Source organism: Girardinichthys multiradiatus, chromosome 14 (assembly GCF_021462225.1).
Source record: "Girardinichthys multiradiatus isolate DD_20200921_A chromosome 14, DD_fGirMul_XY1, whole genome shotgun sequence".
NCBI lineage: Eukaryota > Metazoa > Chordata > Actinopteri > Cyprinodontiformes > Goodeidae > Girardinichthys > Girardinichthys multiradiatus.
The window spans coordinates 14911447-14930804 of NC_061807.1; the positions used below are offsets into that span (position 1 = coordinate 14911447).

Sequence of the window (19358 nt, forward strand, 5' to 3'; positions counted from 1 at the left end):
TCAAAGGTTGGGAAAACTTTATTTTAAAATCGTTTATTTGAGGCCTCTTGCTGCCCTGTTGTTAGTTTCGCCAGCTCAAGCAAACACGTTTTAAAGTGCTGTCAATATGATCCAATGTTTCTGGACTTCTGCTTAGAAAGGCAGTTCCCGTAGGAACGATTGACGGAAAATATTCACTGCAGATACTTTCGGTGCGAGCTCATGCTTCTCGTAATAAAACAAAGCTCTCCCTTTCATTTCTGTGAGAGCACAAAGATTAGCTTTTATCTGACAGGAGGATTAAATATTAATTGTTATGTTTGCTTGACATGACCTTCACTGAGCAGCAGAGAACAGATTAAACTCAAACCCTCTATTTGTTTTAGATATAAATATTATCATTGTCCTCTTTAGATGAATTACTTTCCCAGACAGACTTAAGCTCTCAGGAGATAATCAAAACTGTTGAACATTTTAGGTACAGAGGCATCAATCAGAATGTTATGGTGTGTTACCAATCGATTTCTGTTTATGAACCAGAGGAAAGGAAGATATAAGGATGGCAAAAGCACCGATTTATTTATTTATGTTAAGAGCTGGAGCTGTGTCTCATTGTGTGAGACAGCCATTGCTATAAAACAGAACAGCTTTAAAATTGTCCGAGCTACCGCAACCTGCTGGCGGTCAGACGCCTCGGAGCTCCTCTGGTACTTGGTCCCCATGAAACAATCACACACTCTATCTAAAGACTCTTAAAGGAACGAATCTCAACCCGTTTCTAACTTTCAGCTCCTTTAATCTAAATTAAGGCAGAGGAATGATTACAGAGATCAGCAATGAGGCTCCCGTCTCGGACCGTCGCCGTCTGTTAGAGGATGATGAAGAGCCTCGATAGAAGGTCCCATAGTTTTATATCTGGTTCTCCAATGCAATGGATGTTCTCTCCCTCAGTGATTATCAATAGACTATGTGTCACCATTGTGGTGTCTATCTGTTAGGTTGTGTAGTAGCGGGTGTCCATACTTAATCTAAGTGTGCTGTAGCTTTCTAATCAAACCAGTTACAACAGCTGCTCCACTATCTACCCCAGTGCCCCAGCCTCAGGTCATTTATGACAATTCTTGGGCCATTTATCCTTGTAATGTGTGTTTATGAGCTTCTTATCCTATTGTAACAAAAGGGAAACATTAGAACTTATACTTTATATCACTATGGTATAAATGGGAAAAACAGTCATATTAATAAAGGTTATTCCTAACAAAACAAAGGCAAAATAATTTGTGGAGTTAACATTTGAAACTGGCTATAGCATCCTATCTTAACGATTAGTCCCTGTATGTATTCCCCTGTGAAAGCTGGTCCTTAAACTGAGATTTCCAAAAGGCTGCCAAACATTCCCAAATCCAGCATGTCCAATGATGGACAAGAAGCTCAGAAGGTTAAAACAGTGAAAGCTAGATGTAAAACGTTCAGCCTTCCTGCTGTCTGCTAACCCGTTTGCTCTCTCTCACTGTCTCGCAGCCTTCATTGGCTGCAGACATGTTGAGACAAAATAGTTTTTATTTTTTATTTTAAAGAATCTTACTGATGTTGTAAATATGTAGCTTCTTTCATTAGTTACAATGTTCACACTTGAAGTCTCGACCTGTTGGTGTTTAGACGTGGTGCGTTCACTTCTTATTAAAAAGGTTGGATGTTGGATTTTTCTCATTGGCTTACGGTAGCAGGTCAGGGTTTATCATTTAGTCGACAGCTGACCAAGAATAATTTAAGAAACATCTTAAACAGAGAAATGTCTTGTTCCAGGGACCCATTGAATGGGACCAGTGTGTTTTTCCTCCTAGATTTGACTTCATCCTTGCACTTACCCTACCAGGAACTTAACGCAGCACGGCAGTATGTCTGCTTCTTGCTCACAGCCGAGTGTAAATGTATTAAAAGGCACCAACTCTTCTCTATTATTTATTGTTTATCTGACTCTTTTTTTTTTTTTTTTTTTTTTTTGCTCAACAGGAGCAAAGTTGGACACGTTGAGTCGTGAGTATTTTCTTTTTCTGTTTTCTCAGTTCTTTTACATTCAAGCATATTAATGGCAGTAGGAAATGTGTTGACCTTTTAAACGGTTTGTTCAGATGAACCATTCAAAAATGTATATTTGACTTTGTTTAACACCCAGAATTAGGTTCAGGGGATCAATATGATTTAATCAGCATGTGTCAAAAGCTTAAATTAATCTGGAAGGCTGATCATTATTTGCATTGTATAACTTTTACTTACAGCTGTACAATTTTCTTTTGCCTTCTATGTGAAAAGTAGGTTTTACTTTTTAAATAACAAAATATTTTATCCTTTTTTTATTCCAGTTTGAAGGACCTCAAAAAGCGTCTGGAAGACTCTGAGAAGATCACTTTAAATCTTGAAGCAAGCAGTACAGGAGGTGGAACTAAACCTCCAGCAACACCGCTTCCTCCCTCTGAGACTTCTCGTATTGTTGCTCAGTCAGAATCTGCTAAAGCAGCTTTATCAACTGAGTCCACAGCTTCTAAACCTGAAGAAAGAGGTGCTGAGGCTCCCAGTGTTTCCAAACTCGAACCAGCTGAAGTTTGTAAACCTGACGGAAGAACTACAGACCTTTTAGAGAAGAGACAAGGCACCAGAGTGTCTGACAAAGCTCCCATCGCTTCTAAATGGCGATCAAAACCTGCAGAAAGTCTCGCTGACCCTCCTAAAGCTTCTAAACATGAGATAAGAACTGAAGAGCCATCTGAGATGAGACTAGACCACAGCTTCTCTGCTGAACCTCCCAGTGCTTCTAAATCTAAGGAGAAGTTTGTGGAAAAAGCCGTACATCCTCCTAGCTTTCCTCAAAAGAAAGCTGCACCTGAGGAACAAACTGCTGAATCTCCCAAAGTTTCTAAGTCGGAGGTCAAGTGTCCAGAAGAAGCAACTGCTCCTGAAGGTCTTCCTAACACAGCAGCAGTTTCTGAGAAAACAGCGCCAGACCCTTCTAACCTTTCTCCGGCTTCCAGCGCAGAAACACGTTTAGCAACCCAAACTCATGAGACCTGCAAGAATAACTCCGCTGCAGCAGGTATGTTTGTCAGCAAGGGAATTTGTGGCTTTACAAAAATTCAAAATTGCTCATGAACACATTTTTAGATTTTGTCACATCCCTATCAGGTATTATGTCAAATAATCACCTTTTTGTATCAATTACAGTTGCAAATCCTTTGGCTCCCTCCCAGCTTTGCACATCAAAAAAATATTTTCAGGCATAATCTTTGCAAAATACCTGAGAGTCAATTAGGTTGGATGGAGAGAGTCCGTGAGCATACATTTCAAAAACCGATTCTCTATTGGATCTAGGTCAGGACTTTGACTAGGCCATTCTAACACATGAATATGCTTTAATCTAAACCTGTTGTAGCTCTGGCTGTTTGTTCGGGTTCGTCCTGAACTTCCACACCTGTCTCAAGTCTCTTGGAGTTTCTAACACTGTAATTAGCTCCATCCATTCTCCAGTCGACTCAGACCAGTTTCCTGTACCCGTTGAATAAAAACATCCCTAGAGCATGATGATATAGGGGAGATTTCACTTTATCTAGGTATTGTAGGATGTCAATAATCAGTCTGAAACTTGCATGTTTTTAAAAGTATGCAGACATTTTGCATTGATTAAGATCAGTCCCTGTGCATTAGTAGTAGTATTACAAGAAACAATGTTGGAACTGACAGAAGGTCATGAATATGTCCAAGTAAACTGTACTGATGCTCTCCTACTAGACTGGTATTTTCTCTGTTGTTTCATAAAAGATAAATATTCTACTGTTGACTGTAAATTCATTATCATCTCTCGGCATTCTACTTATTTTATTTTTTCCCCAAGTTTCATAGTTGTTTTTTTTCTAGTTTGTTTTTCTGTTATGTTGCAGCTGACGCGTAATAAAACCAAAACAATTTTAAAAGTTTTACTCACTTACTCACTTTCTGTTTGGATCTTCTCAATTATCTTCTTGTTTCTCTTTAAGATCCTGTGGAGAAGACCCAAACAGATCCACCTCCAGTAGCTGCCAGCAGCGTTTCAGCGCAGCGGGCAGCTGCTTCTGCTTCTTCTTCAGCAGCTGCGGATCCCTCCCTGACTGTCGGAGAGAAGCTGGGAAGGCTGCTGCATCCAGAGAAAATCCGTAGGAAATCTGTTTGGAATAAAATCTTTACACTTCTTTCTTTTTCACACGGATTCTGTTTTTATTAACTTTGTCTTTGCGTTACAGGTTGTCTCAGTGAACACATCATTGTGTCAACTAAAGTAAGGTTTTTTCCAGCTGAAAACTGTTTAATTAAAAAGACTGTATCTGTCCCAACACTTTTCCTCTGATATGCATCATTAAAATGAAGAGAATTTATAATTTTACACACAGCTCAAATAAGGTGTTGGCACCGTGTGAATGTGAAGTTGTATCAACAGCTTCTCTTGACCCAGGCCCCCTCTTATTCGCTCATATCTTCAACTCAATCCACTGGGTTTCTGTAAGGGACTGAGATGGTCAGGGAAGGAGGATGTCTAGGTGTCTGTTGAACCGTATCTGGGTTGATTTGGTTCTATGTTTTAAGTCAGTATGCTGCTAAAACACCCAATAATGATCCGTTTTAATTAGCTGAGTTGTATTTAAAATTTTCCTGGTCTTTCAAAGAGGTCCTGATGCCACACCTATAAGGATTCTAGGGCCTTCAGAAGAGAAATATCCCCGCAGCATCATAGATCCACCACCATACATATAGTGGCCTTTTGGTGCTGTTCTGTAATGTCAAACTCACCTAGAGTGTTTGTAGCTGAAAAGCTCGATCTTTCTATTTAAAGTTCTAAACTCAGCATGTTTATTATTATTGCGCAGAAAAGTTTATTTGTTTCACTCCCAAGCAGTTGTCATCTAATGCCTGCGATGGAGATTTGGTGAACTTAAAATGTGCGTCCTTGCTGAGGTTTCCTAACGGGAGTGCTTTGAGGGTTTCATTTTTACCTATCTGCTTAATATGTGTGGTTGAAATATAGATCTGGGTCCTCATCCAGCGTAGTGACTGAAACAAATGGACCTCTGTGTCATATTGAGTTTATAGAAAGTCATAAAGTTCATAGAAACTCTGATGAAATAAAAAATTAATACTATATAAAAACTGCTTCAGTCATATCTACTTTAAAGGGTTTGCTAAACGTAGCAACACATGTTATTTTGTTTATAACAATTACTTATGAACATGGGATGTTTTTTTCTTCCACTAAACAAATGTACTGGATTTAAAGTCAGATTTTTATACATTTTCCAGTGTGAAAAATCCTACAACTCCGATGAAAGATACATTTATTCCAAGGTTTTTTACACATCTTTACCACAGGTTTAACAAACGTCTTTTTACCTGTATTTCTAAATTGCTTAGAAATTCTTAAAATCTGTTTTTTACTCCTTAGTTGTAAATCTGGTTATCTGTAGACTGTCAACAGATCATATTAGTGCTCTTAAGAGATTTACTGAGCAGATATCTGCTAATAAAGCAGACATGGAGGGAGTTCGTCTAGACACTTAAACATTGTTTTTTCTGTACATTTAGCTGCTTTTTTTTTTAACTTTATTTCTCCCTTTTATTTCAGCCCTTTTCACTCTACACAAGGTTGTTATTAATAAGCAACCTGCCAGAGTATCACGATGGCTGCTACGCTGTGAGCGACATTGCCAATCTGCTTCGTGAGTTTGGATTTCAGCACAAAGGAAGAAACATCTATGTGATTCCTCAGGCATGCATGGTGGGCCAAGGTTTTTACGTCGCTACAGGGTGATCTTTATGCTGATTTCTAGTCTTAATAAATTATTTTCTGGGGGTTTTTTTTTTTTTTTCAGGCTTTCGTCCTCATGGACCATTTTCAATGTGCACGGCGGGCTTTCGTAGCTTCCCAGAATGAATCCCTGATTCTAAATGGATCTAAGCTCAGTGCCCAGATTGTCAGCAGCAAGATTTTTATGGCACCAGTAAGTAGGTTTAATGTATTTAACCTAAATTATTGTCTAAAGTTGCTTTAATTTCTGTGCTATATTGCAGCACTAGTGGCCTTTAGTTTTGTTATTTTTTTTAAGCAGACATACAGGAAGTGGGGTGTAGAGAGGGGGAAGACATGGAGCACAGGTCTCCAGGACCAGAACCCAAACAAAGGATTGTAGCTTGATTCTGGTCAGCAGTTTGGTCCTCTGTTAACCAATCAGAGCAGGCGTTTCTAATGTGCGGCGCCTGGACTGATTCTGTGTGGCCCTCGATTGCAACTCAGAGTGGTACATGTTCGGCCCACCAGCACAGGTGGTTGATGCAGATATAGACATTTTATTTGTAATTAGGGCAAAATTAAATCTTAAGAAAATGTTAGGTACAGCACAAACGTTTTGCATTTTCTTTAATTTCATAGTAACCACATCTATCCAGTGACTTTACTATAAAAGCAGAATTTGATGCACTCAAATCTGCTTTTATTCAATCTATTAAACTTGGATAAGTACAGCCAGCCTTTTCAATCCAAATCCTGTTCTTATTGCTGAGAGAAGTCTACGTTTTTCTATTGTTTTAATGGAGCCCAAAAGAATTTGCAGAGTGAATGCTTTTATTTTTAAAAGGGCAAACATGCAGAACCCAAAGTTTTGGATCTACAATGACTTACACATCCCTTTGCTACAAATACGTTCGTCTACTTTAAAGTCAAATATTGCATGCTTAGTTGATTGCTGAGCAGGTATTTTTTGGGGGATTTTGTTTTATTTATTGATTTTTTGACCCGTGAGTACTTTTGACTTGGCGGGTTTGGCCCCTGTGAAAACGTTTAGCCACCGCTGAGTTACGGTTTTCACAGCTGCCGCTGATCTCGGACACAAAGTGAAATATGTTCCACACATGATCGTTTTTGAAATCCCAGCTTGTCCTTTCTTTGGCTTTAGATTTTATTCATAAATGCTACTTAAACAAAGCAGAAATTGAAAATAATCAACATTTTTTGATTCTAAGCATTGTGAACCCAGCAAACACTGATTTCCAGTAATCATTGTGACTTGATTCTGTTCTTGTTTCAGTTTGAATTTTATAAGTCTCTGATGGAACTGGTCGGTTTTGTAAGTAACTTCAACTTTCTTTATCATCCTGTGCTTTCATGTTACATCCTGATGGATTGCTTAAACTACAGCACTGTGTAAAGGTCTTGAGCTCATGCTGAGGATGTAGTTATTATTGGTTACCATTAAAAGAAGCTGTCTTTAGGCTGGGCGAGTTTATACACCCCTGTTAAAACTGAGACCATGATAAATCCTTCCATAACTTGTTCTGCCTGAAATGTGATACAAATGGTGTACAATTCATCTGAAAAACAAACAAATCTGTTAGAGGAAATGTACAATAAAATAGCCTGACATTACACTAGTATCCTCTATCTTAAATTAATGGTTTGTTAACCATCATTTTGACTTGTCAAAATGGTGATTCATGCTTTACAGAAGTTCCCCGAATCTATCAGGTTGCAGGAATATTTTTTGTCCACAGCCCCTCTGGAGCTGACCTGAATATTCCCCGTCAGACTGAGTCCTAGACGTTTGCCAGGCCAGGGGTATGCAACACCTAGAACCCAAAGAGCCATTTTTGACCTAATTCTTAATGAATAAAACTTTTCTAGAGCTCTGAAACCTACACGACCCTTTGAAAGAAGCAGCTTATCAAGTTTTATGAACACTTAATGTATAAATTATGTTTATAGTTAAATTAAAGAGCTAAAATTCCTTGTTTTATTAGTACCATTCTTTTGATGAGAAACAACCGCCGCATCGATCTGGGAAAGGTTATAAAACCATTTTCCAAACAATTTGATGCAAATATAGCACTGTAAAAACACAAACTGCTATAACTAATCCGTTTTACATCAAGTTTATTTCCTTGTAGATTTTCATGTATGCTTGGACTCACTGTGTCCCTCTTCATCTTTCTTGCAGAAAACATGGAGGTAGTGGGTCAAAACTGACCGGTGTTTAGACCTGTTCATTGTTAAATCCACTGTCTAATTCCATTTTTTTGAAATATAACCCCAGAGCATGATGCTGCCACCTCCATGTTTCACTGGGCATGTGGTGTTTGCCTCCTCACTGATACCTTTGCACACTGATAATTTTGGTCCTTCATAACCTCTCTGCAAACTGGCTTTAGTTAAAGGGTGCAAATAAAGACATGTAAATAAAATCCTTCTGGGATAGATTAAGTTTTTGTTTAATCAGATTTGCTTTAGCTGATGGCTGGCGTACATCCAGGAAAACGGAGGCTGGGATTAAATCAATATGAATCAGACGGTATCAGAGTTATGCAGCCAGGTAGTTTCAGCTGTTTTTATGTTTTTAGATTTGAGATTAGTTGAGTTGTAAAACATAAATATCACATTAAAGGTTATAAATGTTTGAAATTGATTTATCTTGGTCCCATTCAACAACCTGGCATTTTAACTGGTCTGTAGATTTACTTTTTATATCCACTGAAGATATTCTCCTAAACTTGAACTGCTTCACAAAATCTGAAGTCTGTTTTTTTTTTTTTGCCCTCGAGCAGCCAGTTAGTGATGACGGAACCAGTACCATCTACATCCAGAACATCTCACCGAGCGAAGCCAGAGATCTCAGGGAAACTCTGAGAAAAATCGACTGTGTTAAAAACTACCTTCCTCTGCTTAACAAGGTGGAAACAAACACACACTCTTACTGTTAATGTCATAGTAATATGCCTCCAGTCTGACTCTGCTGTGTGCTTTTTTGTTTGTTTTGTTCTTGTTCAGGTGTTTGTGGAGTTCGAGTCCGTCCGCGATGCTGATCGGATCGGAGTTTGGTACAGCCTCCTGAAACGCTACCCTGCACATAACGTCTACAGGATGAAACTGCCCCGAAACAGCAGCACATCTCTGTGTGAGGCTGAAATTTCAGGAATTCATAGTTTATGTTTCACAAGACAGTATTTATTAATGTAATATTTGTATTTCTATAAATTGAAGTATACTGCAAGTACTATTTAATGTCCTAAAATAAAAAAAATTAGAATCAAGATGTAGAACAGTCCAAACATCTTAGATTCCTTCAGCCTAAATAGTTCGAAGGCTGAATGAGGAGGTGTAAGGTGTTCAGAAGATAATGAAAGTGGAGCGGGAGAGATTTAGTCCTGAGGACATTTTTAATATTGACTGTGTTCAGACTCGCATTTTTTTCCGGACCCGAATATTAAAACCAGCTGTTATCTGTATATTTTCAGATAGATTTAAACAACATTGTTGCCTTGGCTTGTTTTTCTTCATGCAGCACCACGGCTAGCACCGAAGGCTATGCCAGACGCCAAAGATATCGTCACCGGACCAGTCGTCCCCACAACAAACTTTGGCGTTCCACTGGGCAGCACGGCACCGTTTTCTGTCACCTTGACAACAGCTCCTTTTGTCTTCCCAACCGTGTCTCCCTGGTTCATCATTCCAAGTAAGAGGAATCGAAAGATAAAAATCACTTCTTCAGAGATGATTAAAGACAACACGTTACTTATTTTTTTTTTTTTTTTTTTAGAATTTAGTACAATCAAGACTAAGAAGGACTTGTGGGTAAGGGTTACTTTTTACACTTTTTATTTTGCTCTTTAATTTATATTTTAAACCCCCAGAAATCTGTATATATATTTTTTATTTATTCCTCACTTAGCTATGTTAAGGAAACAAATTTCAGTTTCTAACAGAAATAAAAAGCTAACTGTGTAATGGTTCCTGTCGTGTTCGGCTGAAATAAACTTGTATTTTTGGCCACTGCATCCTGCAGACACCTGCCTCTATAGGCCCCAAGTCCTCCACCATCATGTTGACACGTTTACCTGAAGGAAACTACAAACACGAAGACATCGCAAAGCTTGTGTGGAAATACTTCCCCAAACAGAACCTTCAGACTCTTCTCTACAACATTGTGGTCCTACCACTGCAGCGGAGGGTGAGGAGCTGATGCTGCAGACAGATGCCAGCTCTGGTATTCCTCTGTGTTATTATAAATCTGTTCTCACTTTGTTTTTACTCGGTTTTAGGCTTTTGTGCATTTCAACGACTGGCAGTCGTGCTGCAGTTTTGTTGAAGATTTCCTCAAATGTCCGGCGTCCATCAAAGGCTACATCCTGTACATCCACCAGGTCTTACAGGATATGCCTTCTGGATTCAGCGAGGTATGCTGCCCCTCCAAATTAAAATGAATGCAAAATGTTGTGCACAGGTATCATCCCCATGTAAGTATTATGTTTTACGGCTGTCGGATCAAGATGTTTTTCATTTGGTGTTGGGAATCTGATGAAACTCTGCATACCTGTTGTTGGTCTGCTGTCTGTGATCATATTACGCACTTCCCCCGTAAGCCTCACCAAGAGTTAATTTCAACACAAACAATAAGAGACACATAACAGCCTTTTGTTGCACCTATTTGAGCAAAAACCAGTCTGCCAAGTGAGTTGTCATTGGTTGTTTAATTTTTCTTAGATTTCTTTTTTATTTAAAGTATTTTATGACTAATCAACATGTAAAGAAACTGAAAGAAAAACTTTCCAATTACAAATTGTAGCTGCTAGTCAAGCAGGTACTAACAGATGATCTTTGGATAATTAAACATCTTGATTTACCAACATTGTCATGAAACTGAATTACAGTGACCAGCTCTGCATGAAGTGCGTAGAGAGCAGCTGAAACACTAGTCCCTAAATTTTATGATGTTCAAAGCAAAGTGCTAAGTTAATGGAGCAGTAGTACAACTTGTTCTGTAAGTTTTGTCTGCACACGATTAACTAGAACCTCTGGAAAAAATGTTACGACCCGAATAACTAATCAGTCAAATCAAAACAGAGAGGAAACACGCTATCATTAGCCTAGCACTTCAGAGCCACATGAAAACCTCATCAGCAGAAAATAGACGTGAATTAATTCACGACTAACGCTGTATGTGCTGAGTCCGACGTTTAGAAACAGAACCTGAAACTCCCGTCGGGATGAAAGAATCGGCAACTAAAAGGTTATTGCAGCATCTGGAACATCAGTGAGTGATTTAAGTGTGACGTAATCACAGTAAACATGTAAAAGTGATGAAACGGAGTCATTGTACTGTACTTTGCAGCTGCTGCGTTTTCAAGCAGTTCAAGATTTTAAAGTATCGGACTTAGACTCTATTGGCAGATACCTAGTCTTAATTGACTCGGATCTGCATTGGGAACTGAACATTTTGCTGAAAAACCTACGTTTGTGTTTTCACCTGGTGTAAGCCATAATAATCTAAATGAACAGAAATTCAAACTCTTGAAGAGATTGAATATTTTATAACCCTTTTGAACCAATTTACTAAATGAATAAAGATTTATTCTAACTCATTGAAGCATCTGAATCTTGTCAGATTTGCAAACTGTCAACATATGAAAATAAAACAATGAATATTTATTATAAACTTTTACAGTGTTTTATTGTTTGTTTTTTTGCAGGAGATTCTGTACAGAAATATGATGAAATGGAGCAACACTGTAAGTCGCTCCTCATTCACCAGCATTTTCTTGCTTCTGATCCTGTTTTTAATCAACGCTGTCCATTGTTTTCCAGCGCGTTCCGGAGCTCGAGTCTCTGGAGGAGCGACTGCTGCTCGTGGTGCTTTCTGAGGTTTCTGTGTACCTCATCATTAGTGTCTTGAAGACGGTGACGTCCATCGCTCCGCTTGTCAGCTTTTTGCCGCTCGCCAACAGGGTATCAAAACACCTGCTGACGCTTCCAAACTTCACTTTGATAATTTGTTGCGTTCAGACTGTTTGTTTTTTTGGTTTTTTTTTTTTATAAATGAAACTTGTTTCCTGTTTTCATGTAAATGAATGTGTTTGTGTATCAGCTATGCATTGAGATGGAAGATTCGAGCAGCGTAGCACGAGTGGTGGAGAATATTTCACTTGTGTCCAACCCAGAAGAGTGGTATGTATTGTAGGAAAAAAAAAAAGTTATTTTAACTTTGGTGTTTTTACCAGTTTCATGCATCACTTCTAGTCTTAACCCATGGTTTTTATTTTCCCCTTCACAGGAATCATGTTCAATGCGTTGAATCGTGAGTTTTTCTCATCTTTAACCATGTTGGCAGTGACTTAACTGTTAAAACTATTGAAATTTTAGAAGAAAAACACACTTTTATCCCAACATTTTTATCTAAGAATCAGCCAGTTTTCAAAATATCCTTGTTTAATTTCAGTGTGAAGAGCCTGAAACTGCGCCTCATTGACTGCACAGAGATCGCAATAAACCTTGAACTGGACAACAGTGATATCTGGACTAACACTCCGGCTGTAGAGAGTGAACCACAGCTTCCTCCTGCTGATGTTTCTGATAAAAATACACAACCTGGTGTCCAAGAATCTGCAGAAATGTCCAACATCGTGTTGGCAGACAAAGAAGATGTAGCTTCGGCAACAAAAGCCATTCCGACCACTAAGGACAATGTGACTGAAACAGAACTTAAGATTGTAGAAAGGACAGAAAAAACTGAAGCAGAGAACAAAAATGTGCTGTCCGAATCAACCGTTTCAGAAAACCAAGTTGTTGTCTCTGGAAAGGTTCATGAATCTGCAGAGAAGACTACAGAGACGGGAAGCAAAGCAGTACCTGAAAAAAAGGAAGAGGCAGAAACAATTAAAGATAATATTCAGCCACAGGTTGGCAAAGATGCCAAACGATCAGAGCCGAAGGAAACAGAAAAAACAGATCAAATTGAGGTTAGAGGTTCTGCTGAAGCCAAAGAGGAAGTTAAACCCAGCAACAATCAGCCACTAACCAAAACAGCGTTGCCTGCGCCACATGAACCTTTGACTGATGCAGCTCAGGAACCACAGATCACATTAAAAACCCAGGAAACTACAGTGAAAGCCCCATCAGAAGTCCATCAAAGCAGGAATCCAGATCCAGACCATTCTGTAGCAGAACAGAAGACCAGAACAAACGCTTCAGAAAAACAGCAGCAGACTGCAGGAACCTCAGGTAGTTTTGGCTGTTCTGTTTATTAGATTCAATCAAACTACAGTTTGTTTGAATTTGATGTATTTTAATACTTCATGTATCTTTTTCTTTAAGAGTTGTAAAAAATTATTATTTAGAAAACAGGAAGTGCAATAAATTCAGAGTTGTTTTTTTGTTTATTTGAGTATCTCAGTACATTTTTAAAAACTTACCACAATAACAAAACCCAGCCCTAACCACCCCAGAAACCAGGCCCCTTCAGTAATAAGATAATCAAAAACTAAATTAGAAAAAAGAAACATTAGGAGTAGTAAAGTTTCATGAATTGACTCCTTGAAAACATATAAATAAAGAAGCATTTTGTTCATTTAGTAAAAAGTCAACAGCTGTAGCCCAAGTCTGGGATACGTCAGCATCTCTACTTGGAAGCTTTGCTGCACTACCCTCTGAAGCTACTGTTATCCTTGTTTTGTTCATGGTTTTCTGCCAGACCTTTTCCTTCCACTAAACCTTCCATTAATGCTTAGTTAATGTTTAGATACAACACTTTCTGAACAGCTAGCTTTATGACGTTTTGCAGCTTAACATCTTCGTGGAGGGTGTCAATGACAGTCAAGTTGAAAACCGTCAATGCAGCTTTATTGGTTTTTTGCATTGTTCAGATTTTCTGACAAACTGAATTTTGTGTTTTGATTCGCTGTAATTCAGAAATTAGTGCTTGATATCTGATTACTTTGCTGAATTAATATAATACAATGACTTTTTAGGTTGAATTACTAAAATTTAAACTTGTTAATAATGTAATTTATTATGATCCATCTATATATTAACACTTACACAATATGAATTTATGGCTGCATTTAACGTTTTTTTTTTTCGGTGTCTTTTTCTGTTGGTGCCAAACGTGCTGGATTTCACGTTATGAGTTTCAGGGCTACAGAATGAAATCTTTGTTGGTTGTATCAACTAAGCTGTTTCAGACCAACAACAGATCAGTATAACTAAATAATTCATCTATTGATCACTCAGAAATTTAATTCAATAGCTATAACAGTTTGTTGCCTACCAGTCCAATGTGCTGGAGTGTTTGCTTATTTGAAATTGTAGTGAAAGTAGTAAAACTCCCAAAGATGAACATATGTCCCGTGGTGAAGAAAAGGTCAGTATTTAATAAAGAACCTGATCTTAAAACGGAGTATTTGCTCTGACAGAAGTCCTGTGCTTCAGAGACAGCATTTAGGTGTGGAACAGTTGCTCCTGGTTCCTTTGCGGCATCAGCGTCGTGTTTAGTTGCATTTATTTCTGCCCTTGTGGTTTTCTCTCAGATATTATTAAGTTAATAAACTGACAAATTAAGTAGTTATTGTAACACAGGTTCTGACTGGCTTTTTTTTATCCATATACCATTAACTTGTCTCTTTTTTTTTTTAAGTAACAACAAAATCAGCATCTAACGAGGACAAAGTTTCATCTGTGACAACTGAAGTTCCTGCATCTCACAAAGGTGCAGCCACAGGTTCACCTGGTGATTCCCGTTTAACTCCTGGAGAAAAGATAGGAAATTCTTTAAAAAAACCAACAAACTTCAGTAAGAATCCAGCAATATCTGATGAACTTTACCTGTTTTTTTTATACTTCTTTATTAATCTGTGACTCTTGTTCACAGAATGGGTCTCTGTGTGTGCCTCTTCATCAAAGGTAAGTATATTTTGACAGGCTTGTTTCCTTCTACATTCCTTTTTAAGATTGATTTTTAACGGTATGTTAGGTTTTTATATGAAAAAAATTTAAATTATATGTTATGGTCACACATTTAGTCAAAGCTGTTTTTTCTTTCAGTTTACACTGATTTAGTTGTTTGGGTTCATTGCTAACAGTAGTTATAACCACCTCCATGATTTCATTGTCTCCAAGACATACGTTAGAAAATAGCATTAAAGAATGAAACTAAGCACAAAAGTAAGTTAAAGTGATGAAATAATGTAAAGAACTTCAAACATGCAACAGAACGACTACCCCAACCAAAGTAGGGACAGCAAAGTCTTCACACTAAGAAGATTGATGTGGGGATTTGTCCAGTGAGGTTAAGGAAGTCTGGAGAAATGTTGCCTATAAACAATGCAACCAATTCAGATGGACTGTGTAAAACATAGCAGCTAAATTGCTCACTTTAAAAAAACTAAAAACAATCACATTGTTTTATGCGTGTTTTACTGTTCTACAGTAGCTGCTAAAAAAGATTATTTTGAGAACAATGTCTTTCACACCATTAAAGTCAATTAGCAAACATTACTTTTCTCAAAATGCTGTTAGGCCCTAAAAATTCTGCTCAAAATAATATTTCACATGTGGAGATTGAAAGGGAAGTCAAAATCCTGCTATACAGTCTGTCATTCATTTGGCTCAGACACCAAGAAAGTTGCTGCTGCAAGTAATTCATGGCTACAATCACATGTCAACCATTGACTTAATTTATATTTTGTTTCAAATTGCTGTGATAATATTTGCATTTTAAACATTGTGAACGCAGTGAGCCACAGTTACAGCTGTTGCATTTTTAATTAACCTGCTATGTGATGAAGAAGACTTGCGTAATTCTCCCAAAATATAATTTAATGTAGTTCTAAATGTATTGTTTGTCTCCAGTTTCTGTCACTTGTTGCGACTCTGGTTATATCCAACCTACCAGAGTTTTGTGACGGCTGCTACACAGAAGCTGACGTCATCAGTCTGCTCCAAAGGTCTGGGATTCAGTGCAAAGATGACAGAATCTTTATCGTTCCTCAGTCTCGAATAGTAGGTGCCATGCTTACTTTTCTTCCTCACAATCCGATTTATTATTATATATATATTTTTTTTCTGTGCGTCACTTTGACATATTAAGGTACAAATATTGTTTTGTTTTGTTTTTCTTTTCAGGCTTTTGTTGTTTTGCCAAATATGAAGGAGGTGCAAAAACTGATGTTAGACAAGAGGACCGTCATCTTCAAAGGGTCCAAGCTCCACTTCGGTGTCATACAAAGCCATAAACCATCAAATTTAGTAAGTTTGTCTGAAATACAGATTTCACATTAGTGGTATGTTTCTAATATTTTTGTGTTCTATTGATGTGAACAAATGTTTGCAGATGAGATTCTGACTTTATGTGGTCTTTTTTTCAGTTTGGGGTTTATAAATTCTTGATGAGTTTCAAAAAATTCGTAAGTATCTGATTCTTTCACTTCTTTCATTTCTTTCTTTCTATTTTTCAAGAGTCTTCCCACGCACCCTTTAGGGATGAAACAGTTTTTATGGTTAAGCTGAGAGTAACTAATCTTGTGGCCGCATCAACTTATTTGATATGCAAGTGTTACGTCTGGCTCACAAAAGTACTTAAAAATACTGTATTATGTCAACTTGAGAAAAAATAGAGAGTTAAACGTTTTCTAGAGACGGCAGGGGGACCTCTCTATACTTTATTAGTGGAACTTCCAGCCGCTAACTTTCCTGGGTCCCTTTCAGAGCACCCAGCATTTAGATGACTTCACCGAATAAGCAAAGACCTTATTGCCATAGTAATAGATTAAAACACATGCACACAGATCTCATGTAGTAAATTTAAGCTTCTTCACAACTTTCCAGGGAAATAATCTCCACAGTTACCACAATAAAATTTCAGATATTTCGTATTACCATTGAAAAAGCATTTTCTTTTTTTATGATCGTTTATCAAATGCATGTCTCAGACACGTTGCTACAGACGCAATCAGAAGGGAGTGAAAATAAAGCAATGTGTTGAATGTAGCTGTTTGTTGGACTTCAGAATTATGCAAGGAATGGTCTTCCAAGATTTCTTTGTAAAGTTCTTGGATTGGCTGGAAACATTTTAAGTTTTATTTCAGTATTTTCAAGGTATGGATAAGTTTGATTTAAAAAGGGCTTGTAACAGTGTTTGTATTTCCAGACTTCTTTTACCTACTTTGTCTCAAAGTTTTGTCCATCCATCCATCTGCAAAATTTAGTGGAAAAACTTGACTTACTTGTAACTTGCAAAACAATGTCTCGTCCCCACTTCTGCTAAGACCACTGCGGTGCAGTCGTGACTAACACAAATTGGACAGGATGCCCTGAAGTGCACCGTGACTGTACAGATCTCTGAACTTCAGCGGTAGTTAAGGCATCACATTCCACTGATGTGTTTTAACTCTTACAGAGAAAAAGATGTTTGAAACAAACTTTGTGTAGCGCTCTATTTCGACCCTGCTCATTTCCAATCCACACATGGTTTGTTTCAACAATGACTCTTGAGTTTTGATAACTCGCAGGTGGGCTGGATATATATGGTCAGGTGCATTGATTATTGAATGGCTCGAAGCAACTAAAAGAGCTTTGACACTCTCTTATAGAAGAGGCTAATATATGTACGCCATTACACTGTTTCAGGCATCTTATTTCATGATTTGCTCTTCAAATACAAACATTTATGGATATAAAACAGTACCATATTTTGATCTTCTCTTACTGCATCTACAGAAAACCTATGATCCAACAAAAGTAGTGTACATCCAAAACATCTCAGTAAATGAAGCCAGAGATCTCAGAGAAGATTTGAGAAGGATTGGAAAAATGGTAAATTACCTGCCGCTGCTCAACAAGGTAAAAACACACACAAACACACTCACGATTACAGACATTCAGCTGAAAATGTGACTTTCTTTACTGGATGTTACAGGTTTTTGTTGAATTTAAATCTTCGTATGATTCTGATCGGCTCGGAGTTTGGCACAGCTTCCTGAAGCATTCGCGCTCCCACATCATTTACAGGTTGGGTGTGCCTGTAACCTATTCAAGATCAAAACGTGAGTCCTAACACTCTGAAGAAGCCTCCTTGAGACAAAATAAGTTATCAACCAATGTGCTTATTGCCCAAAGGTTATAGAAACTGGAGAAATAGTTCTCCTGGCTACAAATTAGACCATCTCCTGAATGACTGCTGCAAAAGTAGCTTAAAAATGATCAGGGCACATTATTTCCAAAGCTTTTGTTTATTATTTATCAAGCTCCAAGTAAGAGGAGAGGCTGTTAAACACAAAAATGCACTGGCCACTTTATTAGGTATACTTCTTCTGTCATACCATCATAGCAGATAACAGACCCAATTAAATCAAGACCTCTTTCGAAAGGCCGCACCACACATTAGTGAAGAAGACAAATAGGCGACAATAACAAAACAAACATTAAAATATGTTATAATTTAAAGAGCATAAATCATTTTCCACATTAAGATGAAAATAAAAGCAGAAATTCTGAATAAGCACAGGTGCTCCTTGCACATAGTTTTATCATCTTTTGAAAGAAGCCTGTCTTATTTTTCTATCAGAAACAAACTTTGTGGTTGAATGAAATAATTTCAAGTTGAAATCTGCCAATGGTATGAATAAATTTGAGCTTAAAAACATTTTGATCTCACCTTCCTGCAGCTCTAAACATTAAACTAATGCAGTTGTCACCCTGTAAAAGAGGACACTTGCCAAAGTACTTAGCAGTCAGGTGGCAGGAGGATAAGGACGAAGGGTTAGAAACCAATATTTATAGTGAAATTGTGGATTCCAAGAAAACGTCCTTGTTCAGTCATGATAACTCTGGAGGCGGCGTTGTGATGTTATGGCATAAAAGCTGCAGGGGAGAACCTATGTGCAACCTATGAACGGATTCATGGATTTAGCGTACAATTGGCTGATTGATCAATTAAAATAACAATCTCAAAACATTTAACAGCTCCAGTAATGCTTAGTGTCAATACTAAGATGATCAACTCTAGCAAAACAAGGTTCATCCTGGAAAAAAAAACAAAAACAAAAATCATTATTCAAATTAAAAGCAGAGAAGCTTCAGATACGGTGTTTTGCTTCTTTTTTTTTCCATCAGCTCTGAGATTGCCAGCACGGGGCTTCCCAGACAGGTCGGCTATCGTGGCCGGGGCAGGCATGCAAAAGAAAAAAGTGGTCGTTCCATTTGGCTGCACAGCACCATTTTGGGTTACTATGACAACTAGACCCTTTTTGTTCCCCACTGCATCTCCTTGGTTCAACATCCCAGGTAAAGGAATTTCAGAAGAAATTGAATTTATCTTTTATAACGTGTTGACTCAAAGTGACTGGGAGACCTTTTACACCTGGTACTGTTGTGCATCTTGACTGACCGGATCACTAATCAACAGTTTTTCAGGGAAAGATGTGAAGCAGTTTCGAACTTTTATAACACATTGTCGGTCCCTATTAGAGAAACTCGGTAATCTCAACAAAAAGATCAATTATCAGGTTCTTATTGCTACTTATCATAACGTAGTTTACTACCA

General features: G+C 37.8%; 1 protein-coding gene across 3 annotated transcripts in view; it reads left to right on the top strand.

Annotated features, from left to right (window-relative positions):
* LOC124880459 overlaps positions 1 to 19358 on the top strand; it is a 69881-nt gene that overhangs the window by 38847 nt on the left and 11676 nt on the right. For all 3 annotated transcript variants that reach the window (XM_047385579.1, XM_047385581.1, XM_047385580.1), the window contains 26 exons: positions 1993 to 2016; positions 2343 to 3070; positions 4008 to 4163; positions 4251 to 4285; positions 5624 to 5776; positions 5871 to 5999; positions 7083 to 7121; positions 8593 to 8718; positions 8816 to 8942; positions 9330 to 9500; positions 9585 to 9619; positions 9831 to 9995; positions 10087 to 10221; positions 11515 to 11553; positions 11630 to 11770; positions 11910 to 11989; positions 12096 to 12119; positions 12261 to 13042; positions 14454 to 14609; positions 14688 to 14719; positions 15668 to 15817; positions 15941 to 16063; positions 16183 to 16221; positions 17534 to 17656; positions 17733 to 17859; positions 18929 to 19099. In XM_047385579.1, the coding sequence (XP_047241535.1) occupies positions 1993 to 2016; positions 2343 to 3070; positions 4008 to 4163; positions 4251 to 4285; positions 5624 to 5776; positions 5871 to 5999; positions 7083 to 7121; positions 8593 to 8718; positions 8816 to 8942; positions 9330 to 9500; positions 9585 to 9619; positions 9831 to 9995; positions 10087 to 10221; positions 11515 to 11553; positions 11630 to 11770; positions 11910 to 11989; positions 12096 to 12119; positions 12261 to 13042; positions 14454 to 14609; positions 14688 to 14719; positions 15668 to 15817; positions 15941 to 16063; positions 16183 to 16221; positions 17534 to 17656; positions 17733 to 17859; positions 18929 to 19099 (4010 nt within the window). The remainder of the gene's footprint in view (positions 1 to 1992; positions 2017 to 2342; positions 3071 to 4007; positions 4164 to 4250; positions 4286 to 5623; positions 5777 to 5870; positions 6000 to 7082; positions 7122 to 8592; positions 8719 to 8815; positions 8943 to 9329; positions 9501 to 9584; positions 9620 to 9830; positions 9996 to 10086; positions 10222 to 11514; positions 11554 to 11629; positions 11771 to 11909; positions 11990 to 12095; positions 12120 to 12260; positions 13043 to 14453; positions 14610 to 14687; positions 14720 to 15667; positions 15818 to 15940; positions 16064 to 16182; positions 16222 to 17533; positions 17657 to 17732; positions 17860 to 18928; positions 19100 to 19358) is intronic.